This window comes from Fukomys damarensis, unplaced genomic scaffold (assembly GCF_012274545.1).
Source record: "Fukomys damarensis isolate Sample0158 unplaced genomic scaffold, DMR_v1.0_HiC HiC_scaffold_16, whole genome shotgun sequence".
Taxonomy (NCBI): Eukaryota; Metazoa; Chordata; class Mammalia; order Rodentia; family Bathyergidae; genus Fukomys; species Fukomys damarensis.
In genome coordinates, this window is record NW_022900928.1 from 111,683,153 (window position 1) to 111,710,899 (window position 27,747).

The 27,747-nt window shown below is 35.2% G+C and overlaps 1 protein-coding gene across 1 annotated transcript in view; it reads right to left on the bottom strand.

Annotated features, from left to right (window-relative positions):
* Positions 1–27,747, bottom strand: part of Erbb4 (erb-b2 receptor tyrosine kinase 4) — a 689,271-nt gene that overhangs the window by 158,078 nt on the left and 503,446 nt on the right. The window contains exon 18 of the mRNA XM_033764601.1: positions 1,784–1,969. Coding sequence (XP_033620492.1) covers positions 1,784–1,969 — 186 coding nt within the window. The remainder of the gene's footprint in view (positions 1–1,783; positions 1,970–27,747) is intronic.

Here is a 27,747-nt window from a genome sequence, read left to right on the forward strand (position 1 = left end):
ATATATAAAGAACTCAAAACAATCAGTCCCCCCAAATATAAAGACCCGATCCAAAAATGGGCATCCGAAATGAACAGACATTTCTCATACAAAGAAGTAAAAGCAGCAAGAAAATATATGAAAAAATGTTCCACATCACTGGTCATTCGAGAGATGCAGATGAAAACAACACTGAGATTCCACCTCACCCCACAAAGAATGGCTGCTATCAAGAAATCACACAATAACAAATGTTGGCGGGGCTGTGGGGAGAAAGGAACTCTCCTCCATTGCTGGTGGGAGTGCAGACTAGTGCAACCACTATGGAAATCAATATGGAGATACCTCAAAGAGCTTGGACTGGAGGTTCCATTTGACCCAGCCATCCCTCTGCTGGGTATCCTTCCAAGAGAACTAAAAGAATCACATCACAGAGAAGTATGTGCACCCATGTTTATAGCGGCACAGTTTGTAATAGCTAAATCTTGGAAACAACCTATTTGCCCATCTGTTGGAAACATGTCTCTATTTTTGAAGAAGGAGAAGTTTCCAGAAAGATATCTAGGCTGGGCATGGTTGGGTGCCTCTAAGTCCAGCACTTAGGAAACTGAAGCAGGAGGATTGCTGTGAGTTGGATGCCAGGCTGGACTAATAGCGGCACAGTTTGTAATAGCTAAATCTTGGAAACAACCTATTTGCCCATCTGTTGGAAACATGTCTCTATTTTTGAAGAAGGAGAAGTTTCCAGAAAGATATCTAGGCTGGGCATGGTTGGGTGCCTCTAAGTCCAGCACTTAGGAAACTGAAGCAGGAGGATTGCTGTGAGTTGGATGCCAGGCTGGACTAAATAGTCTCAACTACGTAGTGACTCTGTCTCTAAAAAAAAAAAAAAAAAAAAAAAAAAAAAAGGATACTTGATATGGATCAGTGATGGTGAAACCACTGCAGCCCCAGCCAGCTGTTATCATTGAAAGTTCTAAAAGGTTCACCCTCAGTGGGACAGATCATCAATAAAAGGTTTCTTGGAATATAATATATATCAGAAGTCACATAATTGTAGACTACGCAGTATGAATGCTTTAGCCCCCAAATTGCCTCAAAAATTTGAGCTAAGATTTACATTGGAGAATTCAATCTAATATTTTTATCCCCTATCGAGCAATGGAAATACCAGATTACTTTGGCAATATTTCCAAACCATAGTCTGTAGAGGGGAATGGACCTCTAGTTTACCACAGTGGCATCTCCTACATCACCAAGACCACTTTCCTTAAATATGCCACGAGTCTAAGTCCTAGTGTCAGACCAACCAATTCAAAACAATAGCCAATTAAAGACCCCCCCAAAAAGAGAGGAAGATTTATTTAGATTTTGAGCATTTACAAAATCAAGAATCCTATAGGGTATTTTAATAATAAAATCATCTAACAGTGGAACAATTCAGACATGCAATCTTCTCTTTCTTGATTTCATTTTTAAACTTGATTACACTGGATCAAACAAAAAATGAAACAAATTCAGGATGACAATTATTTCCTTTGAATAGTAAGCTATTTGTTTTGACATCTAGTAAATACAAGATGTATGGTCCAGTAAAATAGCCTAAAAATGTATAAATATATCATGTGTTTGATCTGTGGCTTGGTGTAAGTACCACCTTATAATGTATCTTTCAATATAGCAAGTATAATTTATTTTGCTTACATAGATTGAAAGTCCTGACACGCTTTCAATATCCAAACTGTTCTAGATTAAGAAATATAAACCCAGAAATCTCCCTTATCTAGGAAAAGGTGCCACTTACCTTAGCTATCTGTACACACCAGTTCAGCAGCAGCTGTGACCCAATGTTATCCTTGTGTTCATGGACATAATCCAGGAGGCAGCCATGGGGCATGAGCTGGGTAACCAGCTGGATGGTTGGGCTCAGACACACACCCAGTAAGCGAACTAGATGCGGATGGTCCATACTTGCCATGATTAGAGCTTCCTGTAAGAGAAAATATAATACCATCATTTCGGCTCAAACTTCCTTATATTTATAGTTGCTTTCATTGTACTAATAGCCCTGATAGTGATTTTGAAAATGTACTCAATGAAATTAAAGAGACACTATTGTAACTATCCTTAAAATGATTTGATCCAATGAAATCAAATGAAAAGCAAGGTCTACACCCTTATTAAATAGAAGCAATTATAGAATCACTGCCTATAGAATTAACACCAATATATTTTATTTTACAGTATGAACAATATTATATTTTATTTGCCAAGTATAATGAAATGAATCTCAACTTGTACCATGGATTTTAACTTTTGATCTTGGTTATAGAGTACAATAGTCTATACAAATGAAGATATTTGTAACTAGAGTATGGTGACCCAAATTCACTTCATCCATTATTAATGTAGGTTGAAAAGCATCTGAAAGTTAAATGTATAAATTGTAAAAATATAAACAATTATGTGCAATATATCATATGTTAATTTATATAGAATACGTCTTTTTGTAAAATATTTTGCCTCAGAATTTAATCTTACTCAAATTTACTTCATTTTCAAAATTGCAAGCGATATTTTATTCATAGATTCATAAATTTTGAGAGCTAGGTTAGAGTCCAAAATTTTTTCTACTCCAGTTTCCTGATTTCATAGTGAGAGAATTGAGTTCAAATATCTTTATTATTATTTTAAGGAGGCCACTGTTTAATGATAATAAAAAGTGGAACCATAAAGTCCTATGAAAACAATAGTAAAATTTGTCTTTCATAAAGCCACACAGGATCACCTATGTAATATTACTGGCAATAATATTTAACATGAATCTACTCATAAGAAATAAATCAAATAAATCCACATTTTAGGACATTCTTAAATGAGACTGGCCTGCATTCACTGAAAATATAAATATTGCAAGAGTGTTAAAAGATGGGATGCCCAAATTAAAATTCATTATAGAATTAAGGGCATTTGAGTCTTTGGCTCCTAGATTGGGGGTAAAAACCCCACATGGTACAGAATTCTATTGGGACACCTAAGGACAGATGCATAGGGAACATAGATTGTGTAATACTAAAATGATATAAAATATTTTAAAATGATAAAGATATTACAGATATGCAAGATAACATTCTCTGATCTTTAGAGATTCTGAAATATTTATTAATTATTTTGTACTGGCAAATTACTTTCAAACAGTTTTGCCAGTGAAGAGAAAATGGAGATGTACATACGTATATATCTATGTTTGTATATGTGCATGCAAATACATGCATATGGAACACATGTGACAATTTGTTACCAGCTTATATGAGGGCACACAATGTTCACTGTGTTTTTCTTGAACATTTCCCTAGCTTTGAAATTTTTCAGGGCCAAAAGGTAAGAACAGAAAGCTATATTGAATTTCTGCTTAAGTTAGCTGGCACATTGAGCACTGTACACAAATTATTTCCATCCCCTCTCAATTCCACTATATTGACAACAAAGGAATTAATAAAAAGCAATCATAGAAAGAGGTAATAAAATAGCATAGTAAAAAAGAAAGTGGCTTACTCATGGTAATGACCCAGAAAACAATAAAATATCTAAAAAGCCCCACTTAGCAGGAGGAGGAAATTTGAGAAGCAATCCAACAGTATACATCCTCAAAGTCTCAAGGAGTGTTTGCACACAAACTTCTGAATATGGGAGGAGTGGAATGATTTCAGAAGAACTGGTGCAAAGTATATTTAGGAAATTCACATATTGCAGATATCCATCTGTATCTTTGGAGAGTCCAAGGTGAAAATATCATGGACTATGGCTATCAGGAACACTGGAGAGAGACATATTCATATAGCGAACTTATGTATAATAGAAAACTACCTTCTCATTCCTTTTCCCAAGTGGGTCTGTGCCATCTAAATTCTAATTATTTTTGATAATTCTTAAAATGTTACACTCATCGACATTTTAACCAAGTGAGTGGACATGACAGACATATTTGGACATACAAAAATCTTTAAAAAAAAAACAAACTTCCTTGCTTTCTTTCTATGCTGGATATGTTCATTGAAAAAAAGGAAGGAAAGATCTAAAAGACTGTAATGGAGAAAATCAAGATCCCACATGAGATATAGAAATCCAAAATGACAGTAAAGGAATTTTCCAGACTAAAAACGCTACAACAGTTGGAGACAGCAACCAAACCAAGTTGGAGCGGGACATAAGCCTCTGGAGAAAGTAATCCAAGAAGACAGAATTAATACAATACCTAAGAAGTTGAAATTAAAAGGATATTTATTTTGCAGCAGGTGGTGAAGGCAAAACTAGCGACAGAGTCTTAGAAAACTAAGCTGAAGTAGAAGAAAGAAATTAGTTTGAGGTAAAACAATGATTTACACCAGAAAAGAAAGCATCCATTATATAGTACAGTGGAAAATAGCTACACAATCATAACAATGCAAACATCAAATATTGATATAAGCAGAAATTATAGAACTATCCTGGAAGATAAGGGGAAGGGAAGGTTATAATGGTAAGGAGTTAAAAGTACATCGCCATGAGAAACTAGTATATGTGCATAAAACCGAAAAAATAAGAGTTGACAATCTAAGCATTTTATATGGATGCATGGACTTACACAACAGAAACAATTTCCATAATGTTGAAAGCACTCTGGGCTAGGAAAGTGGAAAATAGGGACAGCAAAAGACGAGAAGAGCATCCAGAGCAGTTTTTCACCGATAGCCATAAAAGTATTCGACTTTTATTATTATTACCTTAAAGCTGTTCGAGAGGATGGTATCTATTTTTAACCTCTGCTACTGTTTTAGCAGTGCCTAAAGGTTATCAGTCATAGCACTTGGGTGTGGATGAAGGAGGACACAGATTTCCAGGATCCAGCCAGGGCTTCGTGTGAGATCTCATTTTACTTTTGGAGTAAGGAAAAAGAGGGCAGTGTTGGCGTAGAAAGGAGTGACACAAGGCCAAGAAGAAAAAGCTGGTAAACTGGCATCACTGTGTTTCAAAGGACTTTTGTTTCTGAGCCTCTGTGGCAGAAGCCGAAACCACTAATTTGGAGATGGTGTCCCAGTCATACAGGTCCATAGGAGTCCTTTCCCTAGCTGCCTGGGGGAACAAGCATGCCACAGCCCTTCCGGTGTCCCCTTGTCAAGGTGAAAACACTTTGGTGTCATTTACTATTTCAGGAAACATTTGAAATAAAGCAAAACCATGCAGTAATAAGGAGTGTATAGATATGAATGTCAGCAATATTATCCAAATTAAATTACCTCTTATTTAATCAAGCATTAAATACTTCTTTGTATGCAAAGTGTATGGAAGTTTCTTTTTACTAAATTATAATACACACGTATAAAATATCCACATATACACCAACAAATGAACAAAGTATCTCGTCAGATTAAATATTATCAAGTGTTGTTGGCTATCTGATAACATATTCACTGTTACGTAACTAAATTAAGTTCGCACAGACTGCGTTCTATGTCTCTCTCGGTGGCTCCCGGGTTTTCATGTGCGCAGGATCATTCAGGTTTATCCTTACAAGTGCAGTTTTCCACACAAAGCCGTCGGGTCTGGAAATGGAGCTTAGGAATCTGCACATGCAGTCAGACTCAGGGAGTGGGGAGCTACCGTGGGAAAGGGAAACTTTAAGAAATTTGGCACATCTCGACCAAATGTGTCGCTCTGTACTCCACTGCCAAACAACAGGAAACAGCTTTGGGAGCCACTGTTGAACAGTCTTTCCATCTCCTGGAAGTAGCAGAACGAGGTGGACAGTCTCCGCTGTGAAACGCAGCTACCGATGCTCATGAGATAACTGCCCAGCCAGTAGCAGGGTCACTTCTCAGACTTAGAATTTCTGAATCGGAGTGCAGAGCTACTTATGACATTGCAGTTTTCACCTCCGCTCCATCGGCCCTTCCTTCACACTGCTGAGGTTTGTCTTGTTATTGTGATAGTTTCAAACACAGCACATTAGCCATACCTGAATGAACTGGGTTAAATTACACTTCAGTGTCTGAACAGCAACTAAAATCAAACAAATTTGTGCTTATAAACTATCATCCCTTACAATATACTTTCGGAAAAAAACAAAAACAAAAACCAAGCATCTTTCTGTGATTTACCGAGAGTAGTGTTTTGTACAGGCCATTTACTCAGGTAAAGAAAATAATGACATTTAAGGTAGAAATAAGATTCTGAGGCTATTTCAGCCTTTTTTATGAGGGTAACTCATATAAAGTGATTGTTTTTACCTTCTACAATACAAAGAAAAATGATAATCCCATTCTAAATATGCATTTGAAAAGTTTACATTAGAGGACTTTTCATGTGAAAAGTAAAAGTTCGGTTAAAAAAAAAAAATCTATTAGTAAGTCCTGGCAAAAAAGCTGGGTTTGTATTAAGGAAAATTGCTCATCACACTACAAAGAGTATTTGAAACTAAATTGCAGAGTATTTGCATAATAGTTCTCTTTTTCAGAGAGAGAAAAGATGTACAAGACACTAATTGTAGGTTTTATTTTTTCATAAAGGAAATAGCAGATGGCTTTTGGGAGGATAAGGGAATAGATAAAGAGAAAGGAATGTGGACTCATTTAGAGCGATGAGTGGGATGGAAAGGGAGAAAAATCCCAATATTTTAATCATGGAGTGTTTGGTTTCAATAAATTACTCTGTTAAAATTAATAGTGTCTTCTGTTGCTTATCTCTGTGTGGGGCCTACAGAAGCAATTTTTGATTTTCATTGAAATGTCACAAAAGGCCAACAGAATAAGTATAACTTGAGAGGTAGGTACATTATCTATGTTTCCAGGAATAAAATTATTCCTCTCTGTTTTTCTTTTGTTTTAAATTTTTTTTTGCAGGTGAATTAAAGCATTTTCACATTGGAGACATGAGAAGAATGTAACAGGTGCTACACTGAAAATTCTAAAACAACAACATTTTTCTTTATAATGAGGTCTGGTTTGAATAAGGACATTTTTTAAACTACCAAGGGACAAAAAGCTCTGAAGCATGGCTACCATTAGTCTCCAGCCATATGCTATTTGTATCTCTATTTCCATGTGAAGGGAAGACATTTCTGAACAATAATAAAAGTGAATATCGTTTCTCACATGAAGGTATCATTCTTCCCAGCCATCAGATATTTATATCTTGCCACTTAAATTTGATTTCTCATTCAAGTTAGTTCACACTTTCATGAAAATAAAAGGAAAAAAAAATGGCTACTTAAAACAAATGGGCTATTTTGTTTTTTAAAAAAATGTTAATTTCAGCCAATTTTTCACTGTTTCATAATGTCTAGAGACCATTAATTCAGTAACCACCAATTGAAAATGGAGAGTCTCATTGTATCAGGGCAGAAGGAAGATTAAAAAGGGAGGACTGAGAAAAAGGAGAGATAGACGATCAGTGTAGACATAAACTGTGCTTAATGTATTAGTTGTGAGTCCTGAAAACAAAGCTCACCTCCAGAGCTGCTGAGGGAGATTGTGTTGAGGAACATGAAGAGGATAGTGAAAAGCACACTGATAAAAAATGAAATCAGATTACTGGTCCATCATAATGTTTTATACTTGCTACAGATGGTAATTAGATAATAAAATAAATGAAACCTGAATTTGGTCCTTCATGTCTAGAATAAATAATAATTTACTTGTGCATCTTTGCTGTCAAAAGTTCTCCATCTTCATTCTATATCTTTCACCTGTTGAGTAGCCAGGAATTAAGTTTTGTCATTTTTGAACACCAGTACACAATGATGACCCAAATGAAGAAGTCTGCATAAAGCAGAATTCAACTTTCTTTGTTTACTCCCTTCCTCTGACCCCTGGTTGAACTGAATATTCCTCCATGATTTTTTTATTTTTCTACTCTTTTAGTTATATCTTACTCTGTTAGTACTTATTGAAGACCTATAAATGCTGGCATGATAATAAATACTATACTGGTTATGGCATCTTTAGATTCATGGAGCTTTTATTTTACTGGGAGAGGCAACCAATAAACAGAAAAACCAAATAAATATAAAACATACAAAAGTGATCCATTATTATTATATCCAAAATATTTTCTCTCTTCTAAACATGACAATAATGCTGCTCCCATATTGAGGGTCTTCTATAGGCATAACTTCATTTGTCACCTCTGAGCAGGAACTAACCGGCTTTTATAAATGTATGCTTCTCATATCATAATATTTATTTTATTTTATTTTATTGAATTATCTGTTAACTGCCTGGAATTTTTAATAATTTCTCTGAAAGCAATATTATTTGATCAGACTCACTGGTTCATAAGCAAATCCTTATAAAATATATGGCTCATAGGAAGGATACAATACAATTTCATGAATTAATGAAAATAAATTGTATTATGTTCTCCCCTTTCCCTCCTACTCCATTCCAAACCCATAAGTCAAATGTGTTCTGGTTATCTCGACATAGATATTCCTGGATAGCAAATATAAAACACAAAATAAATACCTCCATACCAACTTGTTTATTATACTTTACCAATTTTGTAAGGGGCAGAAACACTTTATAATTCCATTTTAAAATCTCAGGTAAATTTTTGGCATTTTCATTTCTAGTATTTCATCATTTTACGCTATACCTACTTGACAACTCCTATTAATTGCTTATCCCAATGTAGCTCATATATTGATCCTCCCATGTAATGTAATTTTGACTCCTAATAAAGTTCAGGTTTACACTGCTATCCTAGTAAGACTGCTGTTTTTTTCTTTAATTATCACTAGTCTAATTTTGCGATACATATAAAAATATCATTAGTATTTCTTCGACAGCTACACAGAAAGCTTTAACATTACACGTACTCAATAAGTATTTAAATTGTGTATGATGAAAATTATCATACACATTGGAATAAAGTAGTTCAGACCATGCTCCCATTTATGACATTAAAGATCTGTAAGATTCATCTTTGTCCTTCAGCTCCTTCTCCACCTTCCTCTACCCAGCCATGTTCCCAGAAAGAATGCCCAAAACGGATAGTAAGAACAGGCTACTTGTCTACTGGTTTCTTTTTTGGTTCAACTAATGAAAGGTAGCAGACTGAAAATAGAATGGAGGAGAGATAATAAATAGAAGACTGAGAAAACAGTGAGGTTGGAATTTGTTCCACCCTTGCACAACTCTCTATGAAAGACCACAGCTGATATCATTTAGTACAATCTTTTTTTTATTATTCCTTCATGTCCAGCTGTGCTGTCACTAGTCTTGGACTACTTTAACAGATCTTATAGCGTTGTTCCTTAACTCTGTACATAACTCTATAAAATCTTTTGGCCAAACTCTCCACTTCCTCCAACATACTATGGATGTGTTTTTCACTGAGATTCTTCTAATGCAATCACTATAGACAAATCTCTGAATCTAACCCTTATGTTCAAAATGATAGATCAGGTCATTGATGGTGAGTACATGGCTTGTATGCTACTATTACCTGCCTCCTCCTATCTATGGCAGGCATTTCCCACCACTCATTATAGCCAGGTGGATGTTTCTCAAAACATATGCATGTCTTGATCCCATTGTTATATTACGCTACTTGGAAAATGGGTGTGTATACATAAGGCTAGATTCAGAATTTTGACTTTAAGAGATCACAGCAACTATCAAGGTGGATCCTAAAATAATCACAAGAGTCCTTATAAACGAGAGGTAGAGGTAAATTAGATACAGATGCAGACACAGAGAGAAGACAGTGTGAAGAAGTCAGGGACTGGAGCAATGCAGCCCCAAACCAAGGAACACCTGTGGCCTCTGGGATCTAGAGGAAGAAAGACACATGTTATGACTTGTCTAGAATTTCTCCCAAAGCCTCCTGCAGTCATAGGTCTTTTTCAGAGGTGGCTGAAAGAGTATGTGACACTGGGATTAAGAGTGTGCGATTACTAAATCCTAAACCCATCCACTGATTGGTTTGGCAACACCCTAATCCTAGTTTTCTGGGTATGATAGAAGAAGCTTGTCTTCTCCCTCACTCCTTTGTTGCTTTGTTATCTTCAGTCCACCAGGAACTGCTGCCCCTCTGCCATGTGCCACTCAACCTTGGAGCCAGCCAGTGACAGACTGAAACCTCTACAAACTGGGAGATAAATAAACCTTTCCTGTTTTCACTTTGGGTGTTGGGTATTTTGTCTCAGCAGTAAGAAAAGTAGCTAAGACATGGAATTTGATACAAAAAGTGGGGTCATTGCTATGACTATTCCTGACCATGTGATTCAGGAGCCTTTGGGAATGGCCTGTGGGAAAAGTTTGGGAAGGTTCAGGGATGCCTGCTGAAAAGTATAGCTAAAACACCTTAGGCTGTACTTGATCTGAGATTCCTGTCAGAGAACAGAAGATCAGAAGGCTAACAGAAATCTTGCCAGTAAAGACCAGGCTTGGGACGCTTCTGCTGGGAAAAAGAACCATATTGGCTGCTGGACTCCAGCCAATGTGAGTTACGGCTTGGTAGATAGCTTGCTTGCATATTGGTCTTATCCAGAGACTTTGCCTGAGACTAATATTAAGGGCAGCAGACTAGTTAATCTTGTACAAGAAATTTGCAGACTGTCTAATGTTAGGGCAGTGGCATGGATGCTACTGAGAGCTTTTAGCTGATCTATGTTGAAAATCAAGAGCAAAGAGGCCAGCACAACAATTTAAAACATTTTGAGTTGGGCCAGACAGGAAGCTCCAGTAAAACTGTGACCTGAAAAGAAAGAGCAGAGCAGATCTTGATTGCTGAGAAGGAACAGGAAAATATATAAAATGGCCTGAGGCCATCACAAGAAGCAGCAGAACTCCACCCTCTGTAGCCTGAAAATTGCACAAGTGAAAGACTATTCTTTGAGAAGAGACCCAGAGCACCTTGTTCCAGAATGGCAGTGGACTAGGGAAGTTGTTCCTCAGGCTTCGGTTCATAGACACTCAACCTGTACAACCAAGAAAGAAGGAAGCCTGGCTATTACTCCAGCTGGTAGCAGACATTGGCATCATCCATATGGTGCTGGTTTTAGGTACACTCAGAATGCAAGACTTGTGGGGTCGGGAAGGCTTCTACTCAGATTTAAGAAGACCTGAGAGGCCAGGAAATGTGCTCCTAAGAAGGCAGTGTGGGAAACTGTGAATGTGAAGCCAAAGGTTCAGTGGAGACCCCAGAAGTTTGGAGAAGCTAGGAATGTGGATGTCTGAGGAAAACTGCAAGGAGGGAGCTGAGCTGGCCTAAGACAGAAGCTATGGGAGCTACCACCACTGGAAATGCCACAGAGGAAGAGTCACCCAAGCCCTTTGGAGTTCACAACTTGTGACAGACTGCTGGGGACACTGGAAGTGGGACTGTGGGACTTAATGTTTGCCCTGCTGGATTTTGGTCTTGCTCTGTTCCCATTCCTTTGTATCCCCTTGCTTGCAACTTTGGGAATGGAAATATCTATCTTGTGCCATTGAATGTTGGAAGTATTTAACTTTCTTTTCACTTATAAAAGGGCTTTCAATTAAGAATTTGCCTTATATCTGAGAAGACTTAGACTTTTCAGCAATGCTTAAACTGTTAGGACTTCTGTAACTCTCAGAGATGGACTAAATGCCTTTTGCATAAAGGGATTTGCATGAATGAGTCTTTGGGGGTCCAGAGGTGGAATACTTGTGTTCAGATGTTCCCTGAAACCCTTATGCAAATGAGATGGAAGTGGACAGATCTAGAATTGATTCCTGGTACAATGCTTGGCTCAAGGGCATCAGGATCAGGAGTTTGAGTGGCATCTGCCCTAAGTAGCTTGGATAAGACAAAAGGGGCAGGAAGGTGCTCTTATAGTCCCTTGCTGCTTTTGCTGTCTTCCACTATTGCTCCTCTGCAATATGCCACCCTGCCTTAGAGCCAGCTGATTATAGACTAAAATCTCTACAAACTTGAATAAACTTTTTGTTATAATATATAAATAAACTTTTCTCCCTTTAATTTTTGCTGTTTTGGATTCTGTCTCAGCAACAAGAGAAAAGTGACTAACACAATCCAGATTTTTCCCCAGAAATCCTGGAGGAAATGTGCCTTGCCTTGATTTCACATGTCTAGCCTCCAGAATCATGATATAATACATTTATGTTGTTTTAAACCACCAACTTTGTCCTAATTTGTTATAGCAGCCACAGTTTTACTAAGACAACCATAGTATTGTTTGCTGCAAGGAATGGATGAAGTCTCACAGTTATTCTCCACTCTATACTTTAGGCAAGAAGAACTGATTAGGGAAGTAAAGGTGAGAATAATCACTGCTGCTTTGATTTTATGTAATTTTAATAACAGATGTTGAGATTTTATTCATTTTGTTTTTACTATAATATTTTAGTCCTAATGATGCAGATAGTTTAAATTCATTCAGGAACTAATATATGTATATAAAAGCTAAATGTTTTAATATAGGCAATGAATTTATGACAACATCTAGTAAACACTTAAAATGTTAGATATGATTGCATTTTATCAAACCCATTATATGTAAATGGAATGAAATTGTTAGGCAACCAAATTGTATGATAGGTTGTCACTTGGTCTTTTAAATTTTACTGGGGACATTAAGAATGCAAGACAGGAATTAACATAGTGAAAATGGCCATACTACCAAAACTGCTATATACATTCAAAGTGATGCCAATTGAAATCTCAACACTATATTTCACAGAACTAGAAAAAAGAATCCATCCTAAATGGTAAAGATGCTATATTGAAAAGCATATTCACTGCAAACATACTATGGGCTGCTTCTTGAAATTAATTTAATTCACATGAGTTAAAAGTGATATATTAATGACTACCACAAGTGGTCAGTTGGCAAGCTGTGCCTGATCCTATTGGGCTGCTGAATGTATTAATTGGGATAAAGAGTTGTGACTGATTTAAAGAGTTGTTTTCTCTGATATTATGAAAATGAGGATGTCTATGAGTCACTAGAAACTCAAAAGCTAAAACGCAACTATATTAGGAAGATTTAAGTAATACCCAGAAATTAAAGAAGGACAACCCAACAATAAAAATAAAAATGAGAAAACACTTAAGCAAGGCACAAAAACAGATTTCCAGTTCACCAGTGGCAAATAGTAGGACAAATGAGGATGAAAAGTCTGATAGTTAACCAACAGGACTCCCTGAACCCATAGCACAGGAGATAACAAAACAGATCAATCAGGCTCTAGAAAAATTCAAATCAGAAATAATTTCCCAGTTAAACAGAGAGATGATGAGCAAAATGGAAGTCATGATTCGAGACTCTAGAGCAGAAACTGACAAAAAAATAGATGAGCTCAAGACTATGATAGAAGCCATGAAGACTCAGCATAAGAAAGAAATGGAAACAATGAATGCCCAACAGAGGAAAGAAATGGAATCCATAAAGCAGATATAAACAGATATCCAGGAGATTAAAAACTCTATTGAAAGTGTACGCAATAGAATAAAAGATTGCAAAGATAGAATTTCAGATATAGAAGATAGGATCGCAGTCAGTGACCGTGAAAAAAGAGGTCTATTAAAAACAGTAAGAGTTCATGAAAAATCAATCCAACAACTCCTAGACGATACAAAGAAAAATAACATAAGACTGATAGGAATTCATGAAAAAACAGGAGAAAACACAAATGATATAAAAAAGCTCTTCACAGAATTAATGACAGAAAACTTCCCAAACAGAAGGGAAGAATTAGACATACAGATAAGTGAGGCATATAGAACCCCAACTAGCCACGATCAAAAAAAATCTACACCTAGACATATAATAATCAAGATTCCAGAAATCCAACAGAAAAACAAAATACTACAAGCAGTAAGAGAAAAGAAACAAATCACATGCAAAGGGAAGCCCATTAGAATCACAGCAGACTTTTCAACACAAACCCTTAGGTCAAGGAGAGCCTGGAGTGAGGTATTCCAAGTCCTAAAAGAAAAGAATCTCCAACCTAGACTTTTGTATCCTGCAAAACTCTCTTTCAAAATAGATGGGGAAATAAAATACTTCCACGACAAAGAGCACCTGAGAAATTTCATGAACACCAAACCAGCACTGCAAGGAATTCTAAACAATATCCTAGAAAAGGACAACGAAATTCACAATAACATGAGGCCCAACAGACCAAATCAAATAGGCAAGGCAAGAAACTAAAAGGAGATGGGAGAAAAAGTAAAAAGAGTCAACAAATGGACAAAAACATGACAAGAATAAGTCAAAATATATCAGTTGTAACCATCAATGTTAATGGCCTCAATTCACCAATCAAGAGAAACAGATTGGCAGAATGGATTAAGAAGCAAAATCCAACAATATGTTGTATACAAGAAACACACCTAGTGCAAAAGGAAGTCCATAGACTGAAAGTGAAAGGATGGAAAACAATTCTCCATGCATCAGGAGTCCAGAAAAAAGCAATCTTATTCCTCTTATTCTCAGATAAAGTAAATTTCAAACCAAAACTCATTAAGAGAGACAAAGAAGGACACTACATCCTTGTAAAGGGAACAATTCAAGAGGAAGAGCTGACAATCATAAACATATATGCACCAAATATAAATGCCCCCAACTATATAAAACAAATATTAAGTAACATGAAAAACCAAATAAGCACTAATACAATTGTAGTGGGGGATTTAAATACCCCACTATCACAAATTGACAGATCTACTAGGCAGAAAATCAACAATGAAATAATAGAACTGAACCAAGCTTTGGAACACATGGACTTAATAGATGTTTATAGAGTATTCCACCCCCAAAAACCAGAATATACATTCTTTTCGGCTGCACATGGATCATTCTCCAAAATAGACCACATACTGGCTCACAAAACAGGTCTAAATAAATGCAAAAAAATTGAAGTCATCCCCTGTTTATTATCAGATCATAGTGCAATCAAACTAGACATCAATAGCACAAGAAACTATAGAAACTTCACAAGCACATGGAAACTGAACAACACTCTCCTAAACAATCAATGGATTACAGAGGAAATTAAAGAAGAAATTAGACAGTTTTTACAAATAAATGAGAATGCCAATACAACATACAGGAATCTTTGGGACACAATGAAAGCAGTTCTACGTGGAAAATTCATAACATTGAATGCCCACACTAGGAAAACAGAGCGGGCTCAAATAAACAACTTAACGATGAAACTTAGACTCCTAGAAAAACAAGAGCAAGAAAAACCCAAAGCTCGAACAAGAGAGGAAATTATAAAGATCCGAGCAGAAATCAATGCAATTGAAATTAAGAAAACGATACAAAAAATAAATGAAACAAAGAGCTGGTTTTTTGAAAGAATAAATAAAATTGACAAACCCTTAGCTAATCTTATCAAAAAAAGGAAAGAAAAGGCTCAGATCCATGCAATTAGGAATGAAAAAGGCGAAGTCACAACAGATCCGAAAGAAATCCAGAGGATCATGAACACCTACTTTGAGAACCTGTACTCTAATAAAATGGAAAACACAGAAGAAATGGACAGATTTCTAGATACTTATGAATTACCAAAGTTGAACGAAGAAGATAAAAACATTTTAAACACCCCAATCACAATCAGTGAAATTGAAAATGTAATTAAAAACTTACCAACAAAGAAAAGCCCAGGCCCTGATGGATTCACTGCTGAATTTTACAAGACATTTAGAGAAGAACTACTACCATTACTCTTCAAACTTTTCAATGAAATTGAAAGAGAAGCTATACTTCCAAATTCATTCCTGGAAGCAAGTATCACTCTGATTCCCAAACCAGAGAAAGATACAACCAAAAAGGAGAACTACAGACCAATCTCCTTAATGAATATAGATGCAAAAATCCTTAATAAGATACTAGCAAACAGAATACAGAGGATTATTAAGAAGATCATCCATCATGACCAAGTCGGATTTATTCCAGAGATGCAAGGGTGGTTCAACATACGAAAGTCAGTGAATGTAATACATTATATTAACAAAGTCAAGGACAAAAACCATATGATCCTCTCAATAGATGCAGAAAAAGCATTTGATAAAATTCAACACCCATTCATGATAAAAACCCTGCAAAAAATTGGAATAGATGGTCTATACCTCAATTTAATAAAGGCTATTTATGAAAAACCATCAGCCAACATCATATTGAATGGCCAAAAACTGAAAACCTTCATGTTAAAATCAGGAACAAGACAAGGATGCCCACTATCGCCACTTCTCTTCAATATAGTTCTGGAAACATTAGCCACAGCAATTAGACAAGAGAAAGAAATTAAAGCAATAAAGATAGGAAAGGAAGAAGTTAAACTATCATTATTTGCTGATGATATGATACTCTACATTGAAGATCCAAAAAACTCCACCAAAAAACTTCTAGACTTAATTGACAGATTCAGTAAAGTATCTGGATACAAGGTGAATACCCAAAAATCAATAGCCTTTCTATACACAAATAACAGACAGACAGAAAGAGAAATAAGGGAAAAAATTCCTTTTACAATAGCATCCCAAAAAATGAAGTATCTAGGAATCAATCTAACAAAAGAAACAAAAGTTTTCTACACTGAAAACTACAGCACTCTGAAAAAAGAAATTGAAGAGGATATAAAAAAATGGAAAGATATCCCCTGCTCCTGGGTAGGAAGAATCAACATAGTGAAAATGGCCATACTACCAAAACTGCTATATATATTCAATGCAATGCCAATTGAAATTCCAACACTATATTTCACAGAACTAGAAAAAAGAATCCAAAAATTCATTGGGAACCATAAGAGACCTAGAATAGCAAAAGCCATCTTAGGCAACAGACACATGGCACCAGGTATAACAATTCCCAATTTGAAACTGTACTACAAAGCCACTGTGATAAAAACAGCATGGTAGTGGCAAAGAAACAGACCTGAGGATCAGTGGAACACATTGGAAGACATAAAAACAACTCCATATGTACACAGCTACTTCATCTTTGACCATCCTCCGTGGAGGAAAGATAGCCTCTTTAATAAATGGTGTTGGAAAAACTGGATGTCAACCTGCCACAGATTAAAACTAGACCCTTATCTTTCACCATGCACTAAATTAAAATCCAAATAGATTAAAGATTTAAATATTAAAACAGAAACATTAAACTTGCTGGAAGGTAAGTTAGGCAGAACTCTGGAAGACACTGGCATAGGAAAAGACTTTATGAACAAATCCTCAGTAGCACGGGAACTGGAAGACAGAATCAACAACTGGGATCTCATCTTATTAAAAAGCTTCTGTACTTCAAAAGAAACCATCAGCAGAACTAAGAGACAACCTACAATGTTGGAAAAAAATTTTACCAGCTGTTCCTCAGACAAAGGACTATTATCAAGACTATATAAAGAACTCAAAACAATCAGCCCTCCCAAATATAAAGACCTGATTCAAAAATGAGCATCTGAAATGAACAGACATTTCTCAGACAAAGAAGTAAAAGCAGCAAGTAAATATATGAAAAAATAATCTACATCACTGATCATTTGAGAGATGCAGATAAAAGCAACACTGAGATTCCACCTCACCCCACAAGGAATGGCTGCTATCAAGAAATCACACAATAACAAATGTTGGCGGGGTTGTGGGGAGAAAGGAACCCTTCTCCATTGTTGGTGGGAGTGCAGACTGGTGCAACCACTATGGAAATCATGTCATGTAAAGGTACAAGATCCCAACAATGAATGTAACTGTACTGTATTCCTAAAATGTACCAATAAACTCAATTAAAGCTGAAAAAAATATGGAGATACCTCAAAGAGCTTGAACTGGAGGTTCCATTTGACCCAGCCATCCCTCTGCTGGGTATCTTTCCAAAAGAACTAAAAGAATCATATCACAGAGAAATATGCGCACCCATGTTTATAGCAGCACAGTTTGTAATAGCTAAATCTTGGAAACAGCCCATTTGCCCATTCGTTGGAAACTGAATAAAGAAGATGTGGTTTTTCTATAAAATGGAATATTACTCAGCCATAAAGAATGAGAAAATAGATTCATTCATAGGAAAATGGATACATATTGAAGATATACTCCTAAGTGAAATAAATAAGTCACACATGTATAAATATCGAATAGTTTCTCTGGTGTGAATAATCTGCAATAATACAGAAGATCCTAATAAGATTACTGACATTTAGAAATTGGAAAAAAGGAGCTAAAGGTGTAGGGAAGGTGTGATGGGTAGGGGAAGAGTAAAAAGGGAAAAGAAAAAAATGTGAGATAATGAAAAGATGGAAATAAAGTGGTTGTAGATGGGGAGGGGAGGAAGGGGTGAAGGGAGGGCAGGGACAAGGGGAAAAAATGAGAACCAAGACTTGTCATGTAGAGGTACAAGATCCCAACAATGAATGTAACTGTACTGTATCCCTAAAATGTGCCAATAAACTCAATTAAAGCTGAAAAAAAAAAAAGAATGCAAGACAGGACAATCGGAAAACAAAAACAAAAGAAAACATTTCCTGGTCAGCACTTTTCCTATTTAAATACAAGGATAAATAGACATCTCTTCCTATTTTCAGCATATAGTATTCAATAAAAGTTGGGAGGTGGTCAACAGTAGCTTTCAGATTTGCAATAGGACTTTAAATAAATTTGTTATTTATCAAAGAACAACCACAATAACAGAAATAACAGTGAGGGTCAACAGACATTAAAGTAGATAATAATGATCAAGAAATTATAGTGAATTTTTATAGTTCAGACAGAGATACTTTACAGCCTCCTGATTAATATTAGCCATGTTATTGAAAGATAAACACAAAGATATCTGAAAACAAAATTTTGTGGCTAGTACAGAGGAACTATCTCAGCAAGCTACACCATGGTTCTTCTTGCTGAATTTGCTATTAAAAAGGAACACATGAACATACTAGAACTAGAATAAATTATTCCAGCATGTAGATTCTACCACTAGAGAAAAAAGCATAATGACTATAGCTTTCTTTTTTTTCTTGAAAAATCAACTTCAGGAGCATATCTTACTTGTTGGATAAATATTATACTTACTATAGTTTTTTGGTACTTAGCAAATTTACTTGTGGTCTTTCTAAAGCCACATATAAAGAAATTTCTTCAAATGACAATAACAGCTAGTTCTTTTTGTTGAATTGTGTACAATGATACTCATTTTATATATAAAATGAGTTCTCCCAGAACAATCTTGTCCAGCAATATTATTATATCAATTTAGTTAAAAGAGATGTTTAAAAAGGAAAACTATTTTCCAAGATTCTAAAATTCATAGATAATTAAACTGGGAGTTGAATCCAGTTCTCATAACATCCAAAAAGCCTTTTCTTTTTCCATTCTGTTATCTCCTCAGGAACTATTGGTTATACTTTGTCTCTAGATGTTCTCCGGGGGCTCATGGGCTCATAGGCAGGACTTTGGGGGAAAGGAATATTGTTAGGAACTGGGAACACGATGAAGGAGATGGGTCACTGGGGTTTGACATGAAGGGTGTATTTCCCTCCCCAGTTTGTTTCTTCTCTCTCTGCTTTCTGTCACATGCCTTCTGCCATGCCATTTCTGTCTGTGGCTTGGAGCCACATGACCATGCAGGGATTGGGACTTCTGAAACTTTGAGCCAAAATAAACCTAGTCTTCTTTAAATTGCAGGTGCTGGGTATTTTCTCCCAAGGACAAGAAAAGTAATTAAGATACTATTAATGTCAGTTAGTTAACCAGGTAGACCTCAGAATTTGTGGTTAATATTATTGGGTCCTATTAGGAAAGTGGACCAATTAATTGAAGGAGTTGTTCAATTAATGGAAGAAATCCTCTCAAGATGTCATTCTACCAGGTAATAATTATCCTTTTTGGATGAATCATTTGAGCACAATGTAAAATGAAATTAAAATGAATCTGTAATAATAAATTCTAAAAGTCTTTGCAGGAGTGATTCTTAGACTACTTTTGTCTTTATTCTCATTGTTGCAAAGGAGAAATTGATTATAGGAGTGCTTAATAATTTTTCAAAATTAAATTTTACTTAGATCAGAATCTAGTAATTTTGCTAACCTCTTATTTAATCACTTAGGATTTTATTTGCTATTTTGTATAATTTGGGAAATTAGTACGTAACAATACTGTTTCCTGAATACATTGAACCCTCATGTTACAACTGGCCTGACATATGAACAACCTGGGTTAATTAGATTAATGGAAGATTCATCTGCCTCTTATTATCTATAGTGTGTACCAGGTAAACATCCAGATCTCAGCTGTATTGACTTATAACCAACTGTCCCTCAGGAACTTAGCAAATTTATAACTCAAGGGTCCACTGTACTACTTTTCTTTAATGGAAGACATCTATTCTATTTTTAATCTTCAAGGATGATCTTTGTAAATTAATGACATTTATGTTAATGACACAAAACAACAAACAATGGAAGTATTTTCACTACATTGGTTCTTCCTACACAAAAGCAAGAGATGTCTTTCCATTTTCTAATATTCTTTTCAATCTCTTCTTCTCAGAGTGCTGCAGCTTTCAGAGATCTTTGATTTCTTTTATAAGGTTGATTCCTAGGTATTTCATTTTGTTGAAACGAGGTGTTTCTCCAATTCCTCTCAGTGAGTGTGTTATATGTGGATAGGAAGGCTATTGATTTTTGTGTGTTGACCTTGTATCCAACTACTCTACTGAATTTGTTTATTAAGTCTAGAAGACTTTTGGTGGAGTTGTTTCAGCCTTCTATATACAGTATCATGTCACCTGCAAATAATGATAATTTAACTTATTTGTTCCTATTTTTATTCCTTTTATTTCTTTCTCTTGACTAATTGCTCTGGCCAATGTTTCCAGAACTACATTGAGCAGGATTGGTGATAGTAGACATCCTTGTCTTGTTCCTGGTTTTAGAATGAAGAATTTCAGTTTTTGACCATTTAGTATAATGTTGGCTGTTGGTTTTTCAAAGATGGATCTTATCAGGTTGAGATAAAGACCATTTATTCCAAATTTCTGTAGTTTTTTTTTTTCATCAATGTGTTGAATTTTGTCAAATTCTTTTTTGCATTAATTGTGATGATCATATGGTTTTTGTCCTTAGGTCTGTTAATATAGTGTATTACATTTATTGATTTGTGATGATGCTGAGATTCCACCTCCAACCAGAAAGAATGGCTGCTATCAAAAAATCAATCAATAACAAGTGCTGGTGGGATTGTGGGAGAAAAGGAACCTTTCTCCACTGGTGGTGGGAGTGTAGACTGAGCAACCACTGTAGAAATCATTATGGAGATACCCCAACAAACTAGGATTAGAGATCCAATTTGACCCAGCCATTCTCCTGCTGGGTATCTTCCCACAATTAAAATAATCGTACTACAGTCACATATGTAAACTCATGGTTACAGCGACACAGTTTGTAATACTTAAAACTTGTGAGACAGCCCAATTGCTCATTAACTAGAGACTGGATAAAGAGGTGTTTTTCTTTCAAGATAAAATGGAGTACTGCACATTCATAAAGAATGAAAACCTAGAGAAATTTATAGCTAAATGGATCCACATTGAGGCCATACTCTTAAATGAAATAAATAAGACACACATGTGTAAATACCAAATAATTTATCTTGTGTGAGAAACTAAAAGTGTAAATAAGGAACAAAATGTATAATAGGTAATGTGAAATAGGATGAAACAGTCCAAAGGGGGAGGGCAGTGGGATGAGGAGGGAAAAGGAAAGAAGGGAAAGGAGTAAATATGAGAAAAAGAAAAATGGAAACAAAGTCTTTATAAATATGGAGGAGTGGGAGGGTAGAAGGAAGATTAGGGGAATGGTAAAAAAATAAGAACTAAGATGTATCATGTAAAGGTACATATTCCCAATGTTGAATGTCATTACACTGTATACCTAAAATGTACCATAAACTTAATGAAATAAAATAAGAAAAATTATTCCTCTGTACCTAACAAACATCTCAAATTTGTGTCCAGTAATGAACCAGCCAGAACTGAGTTATTTATGACTCACTCAAGATAAAAGAGTAAGTGCCTCTAATTACGTTTTCCATTTTTCACTTAGTAGTCCCATGTTTATATAAAATAAGCCACATATAAAAGTCCTTTGTCCTATCCTTCATTTATTTCTTATCTCTTCTACTTTTACAGTCAACTTAATTACTATCACTAGATATATTAAATTTGAAACCATTATTTATAAGCATGTTCTTCTATTAAACATTCATGTCAATTTTTAATAGTCACTGATATTAATGTCAAAGACATCTAACTACAGGTTATTACAATGAGTATAAACCTATACTAGTTTTATTTATTCTTTTATATTTTTAATATAGTGGCAATAAATAATGTTACCACCCACTCAGGCAGAAGTAGCCACAATAAACCCTGAAGGAAAAAATATGGTGTCAGAGAAGAGCCCTACTGCTAGTGTTTTTACTTTAGAAGGCTGCGTCAAAGGGATATGTGGCTCAGACACACACTGTGCATGGAGAGAAAGAGGCAGTGGAGAAGGGACTGCTTCATAAAGAATCTCAGCAAGAGAGCATCCAATCCTGACATGACAGCTCCAAACAGCCACCGAAAATTAACCACTCTTTTTGACATGAACTGGTGTTTTGGACTTCAGTAATGTCTGACCTAGCAAAGGTCAATTATGGCCACTATATTCATCATCAGCAACTTCAACTAGTAGTATAAGACATTATCAGTGGCTATTTTGTTATATGTCATCTAATTAATCATTATGTTGCATTTTAAAATGTACACAGAGGGCAGCTATTCTTTCATTCATTACTTCATTTCTTAGCCTGATTGAGGACTACTGTACACACTCCATGAGGCTACCAACATCAAAGACAGAGATTTTACTCTTAAGTAGCTAATGGAGAGAACTTCCAAAGCTGGCAAAAAAGAGCATATTCACAATTTTAATAAATATTCATAAATTTACTATGGTTATTTATTATAGAGAAAGATTATCTTTTAACTGAAAATACTGAATTCAGGAAAACAAGGAAAATTATTGTGGAGAAGAAAAATCTGAGTTTAGACATTTGTATCCAATAAGAGCATTCATTTGTATGGGGGAAGCACACAGCAAGCAAAGGGAAAAAATAATATTAGTAGGGTAGTACGTGGAGGAGAAGGGGTGTAGATAGTATTTCGTGAATTATTTACAGAATTCCTGTCATGTCTTCCCTGATTTCATTCGGTGTGCCATACAAAGCAAGTCATTCTCATGTCAAACTTCAGATTGCTAAACTGTATAATGGGAATATAAAAGCCTTTCTTGCGTGAAAAGTTTCAATTGATACATGAAAGACTCTATCATGGAATTATAATTATTTTCCTTTTCTTCTAAAGCTGAGAAAGTATGAGAGTGTGGCAGGCATGGGGAACACAGACAGATAAGCTTCCCCAGAGCATAGCGTGCCTGATGCAATACAGTAAGGGATAAAGGCGGAAAGGTAGGTTGGCATAGGACTCTGGAGGAATTTATTTAACAAGTATCAACCTAGTATCAACTCAGATTTGTATTCTCAGCAAAATAAAAATCCTTAAATATTTTTGACCATGAAATTAATGTCCCTAAGAGCACTGACCCCAAGATAAATCATAGGGAAAAGGCCTAGAAGCCAAGAGACGGTTTGAGAAGCTGCTGTCCATGAGTGAGGTAACACAGATGCAGCATCCTCTGGGACTAGAAACGAACACCTAGCTCGCCAAAACACACACATGTCTTTCAAGGGCCTTATCTTCTCTTCTAGTCTCTGGGTGGAGGTCTTCACCCTCCAGGAAATAATAGACAATCTTGAGTAGTGTGGTTTGAACATGATGAAAATCTGACATACGCATCAGAATAAAAAGCATTTCTTGTTTTTCTGGATAGAGCTCCCTTCCTTTTACCATCCCTCTCCGCAATGGGAAATGATTCACCTCCACTGTGAGTAGGAGGTTGCATCTGTGAATCTCTCCTTTCCCCCACCTTTTCCACATCTGGTTGTAGTTTCCTCACAATCCACTTCACTCTTGTGTCTGCACTTTTTTATTGCATTGAATTTCACATGAACAATGGCCATTTTGGCTCACTGCTTTGTTTACACCTAACTTCAGTCCACTACATTTATGATAATTGTTCTTTGTCATAAATGCCACACAATTCTGAAACATTCTAATATTCAATGGACACTAACTATTCTGCTGAACAATTCTGAAAAGGGCAAAGAAACTGCAATAAAGAATGGGCAATGTCATGTCCAACAATATCTTGGCACATTGTAGATATTTGCACAAGGAAGTTTTTCAAGGGTATGTGTGGTGATATCGCCTGCATCCCATAATGTTATTATGACCCCACACATGCGGACATAACAAATGCTGAGGTGATTTTCCTAGTCTTTTCCACCACAGTCCTTTATAGTATTATGAATTCCAGGGTTCCTGAGATCCCTGTGCAAATTTTAACTTATTTTAAGAATCTATTGTCCATGATGTAGATCTTTCCTTTAAAACCCAGATTGAAGTAAAATAGGTAGCTAACAGATAGCTAAATATAAGATTGTGTTGAGATTTAAAACATGAAAATTGAATTATTAGAAAACATTCCTATCACACTTCAAGTTTTAAGAATCCTTTGCTTCAGTCTGCTTCATCAGAGGAACCAGGAAATTATTTATGATAGCATAATTACATAGGTTTCTCAGATTAAAAGCAAAATAATTCATATATTCAAAGTAATTGTTCATCAAATCCTTGAATGGTATGCAAAAACCACACTTGAAAAATAAATTTTTCATGTTTTTTGGTAATTAATGAAAATTTATATAAATTAAAATTTCACAGAAATGTTAAAACACTTACTGGAACATTATAACCTAAAATTTACTTCAATTTTTTAAAGTGTAGCACAGAGAAAGCAAGTATTTGGAAATTCTAAACAGTTTCACTGATTTTTTTAAAGCAAAAACTGTGAAATGAAATGTTAAGTGTGATTAAAAGAGCAGTGTACTTGAGAATATCTGCAGTATCAGTACCAAATTATTGTGCTTTTTAACATTAAAATATGTTGCATATTTAATATACTTCTTTTCAAAATATGAAAGAAATATTTAAATATTTCATTTAGTAGGTATTAGATGACATTAAAAATAAATACCTGCAGATATTAGCTGAAATTTTGGATGTGCAATTTTTAGAAAATACATCAAATAATACGATTATTCAGCCATAGTACAAACATAAATTAAAACTGCATATTACATGACACTTACAAAATTCATTGATAATCTTTCCTGTTTCAATGTCAATACAGTTAAGAAACACCGGCATTTTGTTCTTTTAATGTAGTAGTTCAATTTTCATGTTTATTTCAAGTAGTACCAGTGGATGGTGGTAGTATGGAAAGAAGTGAATTTTGATTGCATTTTTAAAGTTTCAGATAAGCCATAATAAATAAATCTAGAGCCAACAGATCAATAAAATCATCAATATCTACTGAAATACTATTTACAAATTACATGCCAAAGATTTTAGAAGTATAGAATAACAAATGTTTTCCCAGAGATAAATAATTTTCAGTAGAGCTGTACTTTCCAAAATAAATTCACAATAATCTTTATTCAATAATCATGAATGGTCTCGAGGCAAATTCTTGGAAAAAAACTAACACAAATATTATAAAAATGTATGAAATAACAAAGAGTTGAAATAGATGACTATATGTAGGACTGTATTTTACCTCTTATAAATTTAGAAAATACAACAGGAATGAAATTTAGAAAAATGTTTTCTGTAGATATGGCATATTAACATAAGCAATGTAACTGGTGAACAAAGGACTTTAAAAGGGTCACAGAGATTATTTTTTGTCAATTATACTAAACAACCATATTTTCTACTATTTGCTGGATACTTAAAATGTTCACTAGAAATAAGAAAGAAATTATAGGTTTGACTTTGCCTTCTACTTTTTTTAATAGTGTAATTCAAACAATTTAAAAGGCAATTTGAGCTTCTATTATTCATCTGGCTATGCATTTCCTTGAGAAGAACTGAAAAGAAAATATGTATTATGACAAGAGATATAGTGTATAAGATACACTCTAATCCCCATTAATTTTATTTTTTTTATTTTTTTAATTGAGTTTATTGGTACATTTTAGGTACAGTGCAATTACATTCATTATTGGGATCTTGTACCTCTACATGACAGGTCTTTGTTCTCATTTTTTCCCCTTGTTCATGCCCTCCCTTCACCTCCTCCTCCCTTTCCCATTTACAAACACTTTATTTCCATTTTTTTCATGTTCTCATTTTTTTTTCTTTTCTCTTATTCCCTTTCCCCTACCCTTCCCTCTTTCCCTACACCTTTAGTCCTTTTCTTCCTATTTCACATGGTCAATTATCTCATGAGGATTTTATGTACTATTATAGTTTTTCACACCAGAGAAACTATTCGGTATTACACATGTGTGACTTATTTATTTCACTTAGGAGTATATCCTCAATATGAATCCATTTTTCTATGAATGAATCTAATTTCTCATTCTTTATGGCTGAGTAGTATTCCATTTTATAGAAAACCTCATCTTCTTTATCCCGTTTTCAGCTGATGGGCAAATGGGCTGTTTCCCAGTTTTAGCTATTACAAACTGTGCCACTATAAACATAGGTGCACATATATTACTGTGCTATGATTCTTTTGGAAAGATACCCAGCAGAGGGATGGCTGGGTCAAATGGAAAAAACAAAAATAAAAATGAGAAAACACTTAAGCAAGACACAAAGACAGACTGCCAGTTCACCAATGGCAAACAGTAGGTCAAATCGGGATGAAAAGGCTGATAATGAACCACCAGGATACCCTGAACTCAAAGCACAGAAAGTAACAAAACAGATCAATCAGGCTCCAGAAAAATTCAAAACAGAAATAATTTCCCAGATAACCATAGAGATGGTATCCCCATTAATTTTAAACTAATTGCATGAGCAAAAGCTATGTCCAGTGTGCATATCTGAATGGCCTCAAGGAAGATCCAATTACAAACTGATAATGCTTTCAACCCGTACAGCTTGCATATTTAATTCAGGTGACCTCCAATATGTAGCATCTCCTTTTTTATGTAAAATGCATTATAAGTATTCATTGAACCACTGATTTCCAGACATAGGATTATTTCTCGGCCTTTAATTATTTTGCTGTTGCTTATGTTTTATTAGTGTACTTATAATATACTTTAGATTCTAGATATGTAATTAATTGGGTTAATAATTATTTGTACATTTAAAATTTAATGTGTCAATCTCAGCACTCTGGGAGGTCAAGTCAGGAGGACTATATGTTTAAGCAGAGCTTGGGAGACTTAAGAACTTAGCAAGACTATTTTAAAGCAAGCAAACAAACAAACAGGTATTGGGATATGGCTCAGTGCAAAGGCATGTGGCAAAAAGTCTCTTTGAACACTAAAAGTGGGCTGTCCTCACGTTTAATACAGTAACTCATATTTATATTTGTAAATCCAGAGTTTAATATTCTGCAGAATAGTGAAGCAACTTCATTTGAGTTAGCATATTGTTTTCTGAAAGGGTGTGATATAGTTTGATTTAGAATATAGATCAAAATATATTTTGAATATGAGACTAGCATTCTCTATTACAGAATTTTAAACCTTTGCCCGGACTGGCATATAAACATTCTTATACATCAATGCGAACAAAAATTATGAAAATGTACTTCATGCTCAAGCACCTATATAAAAACC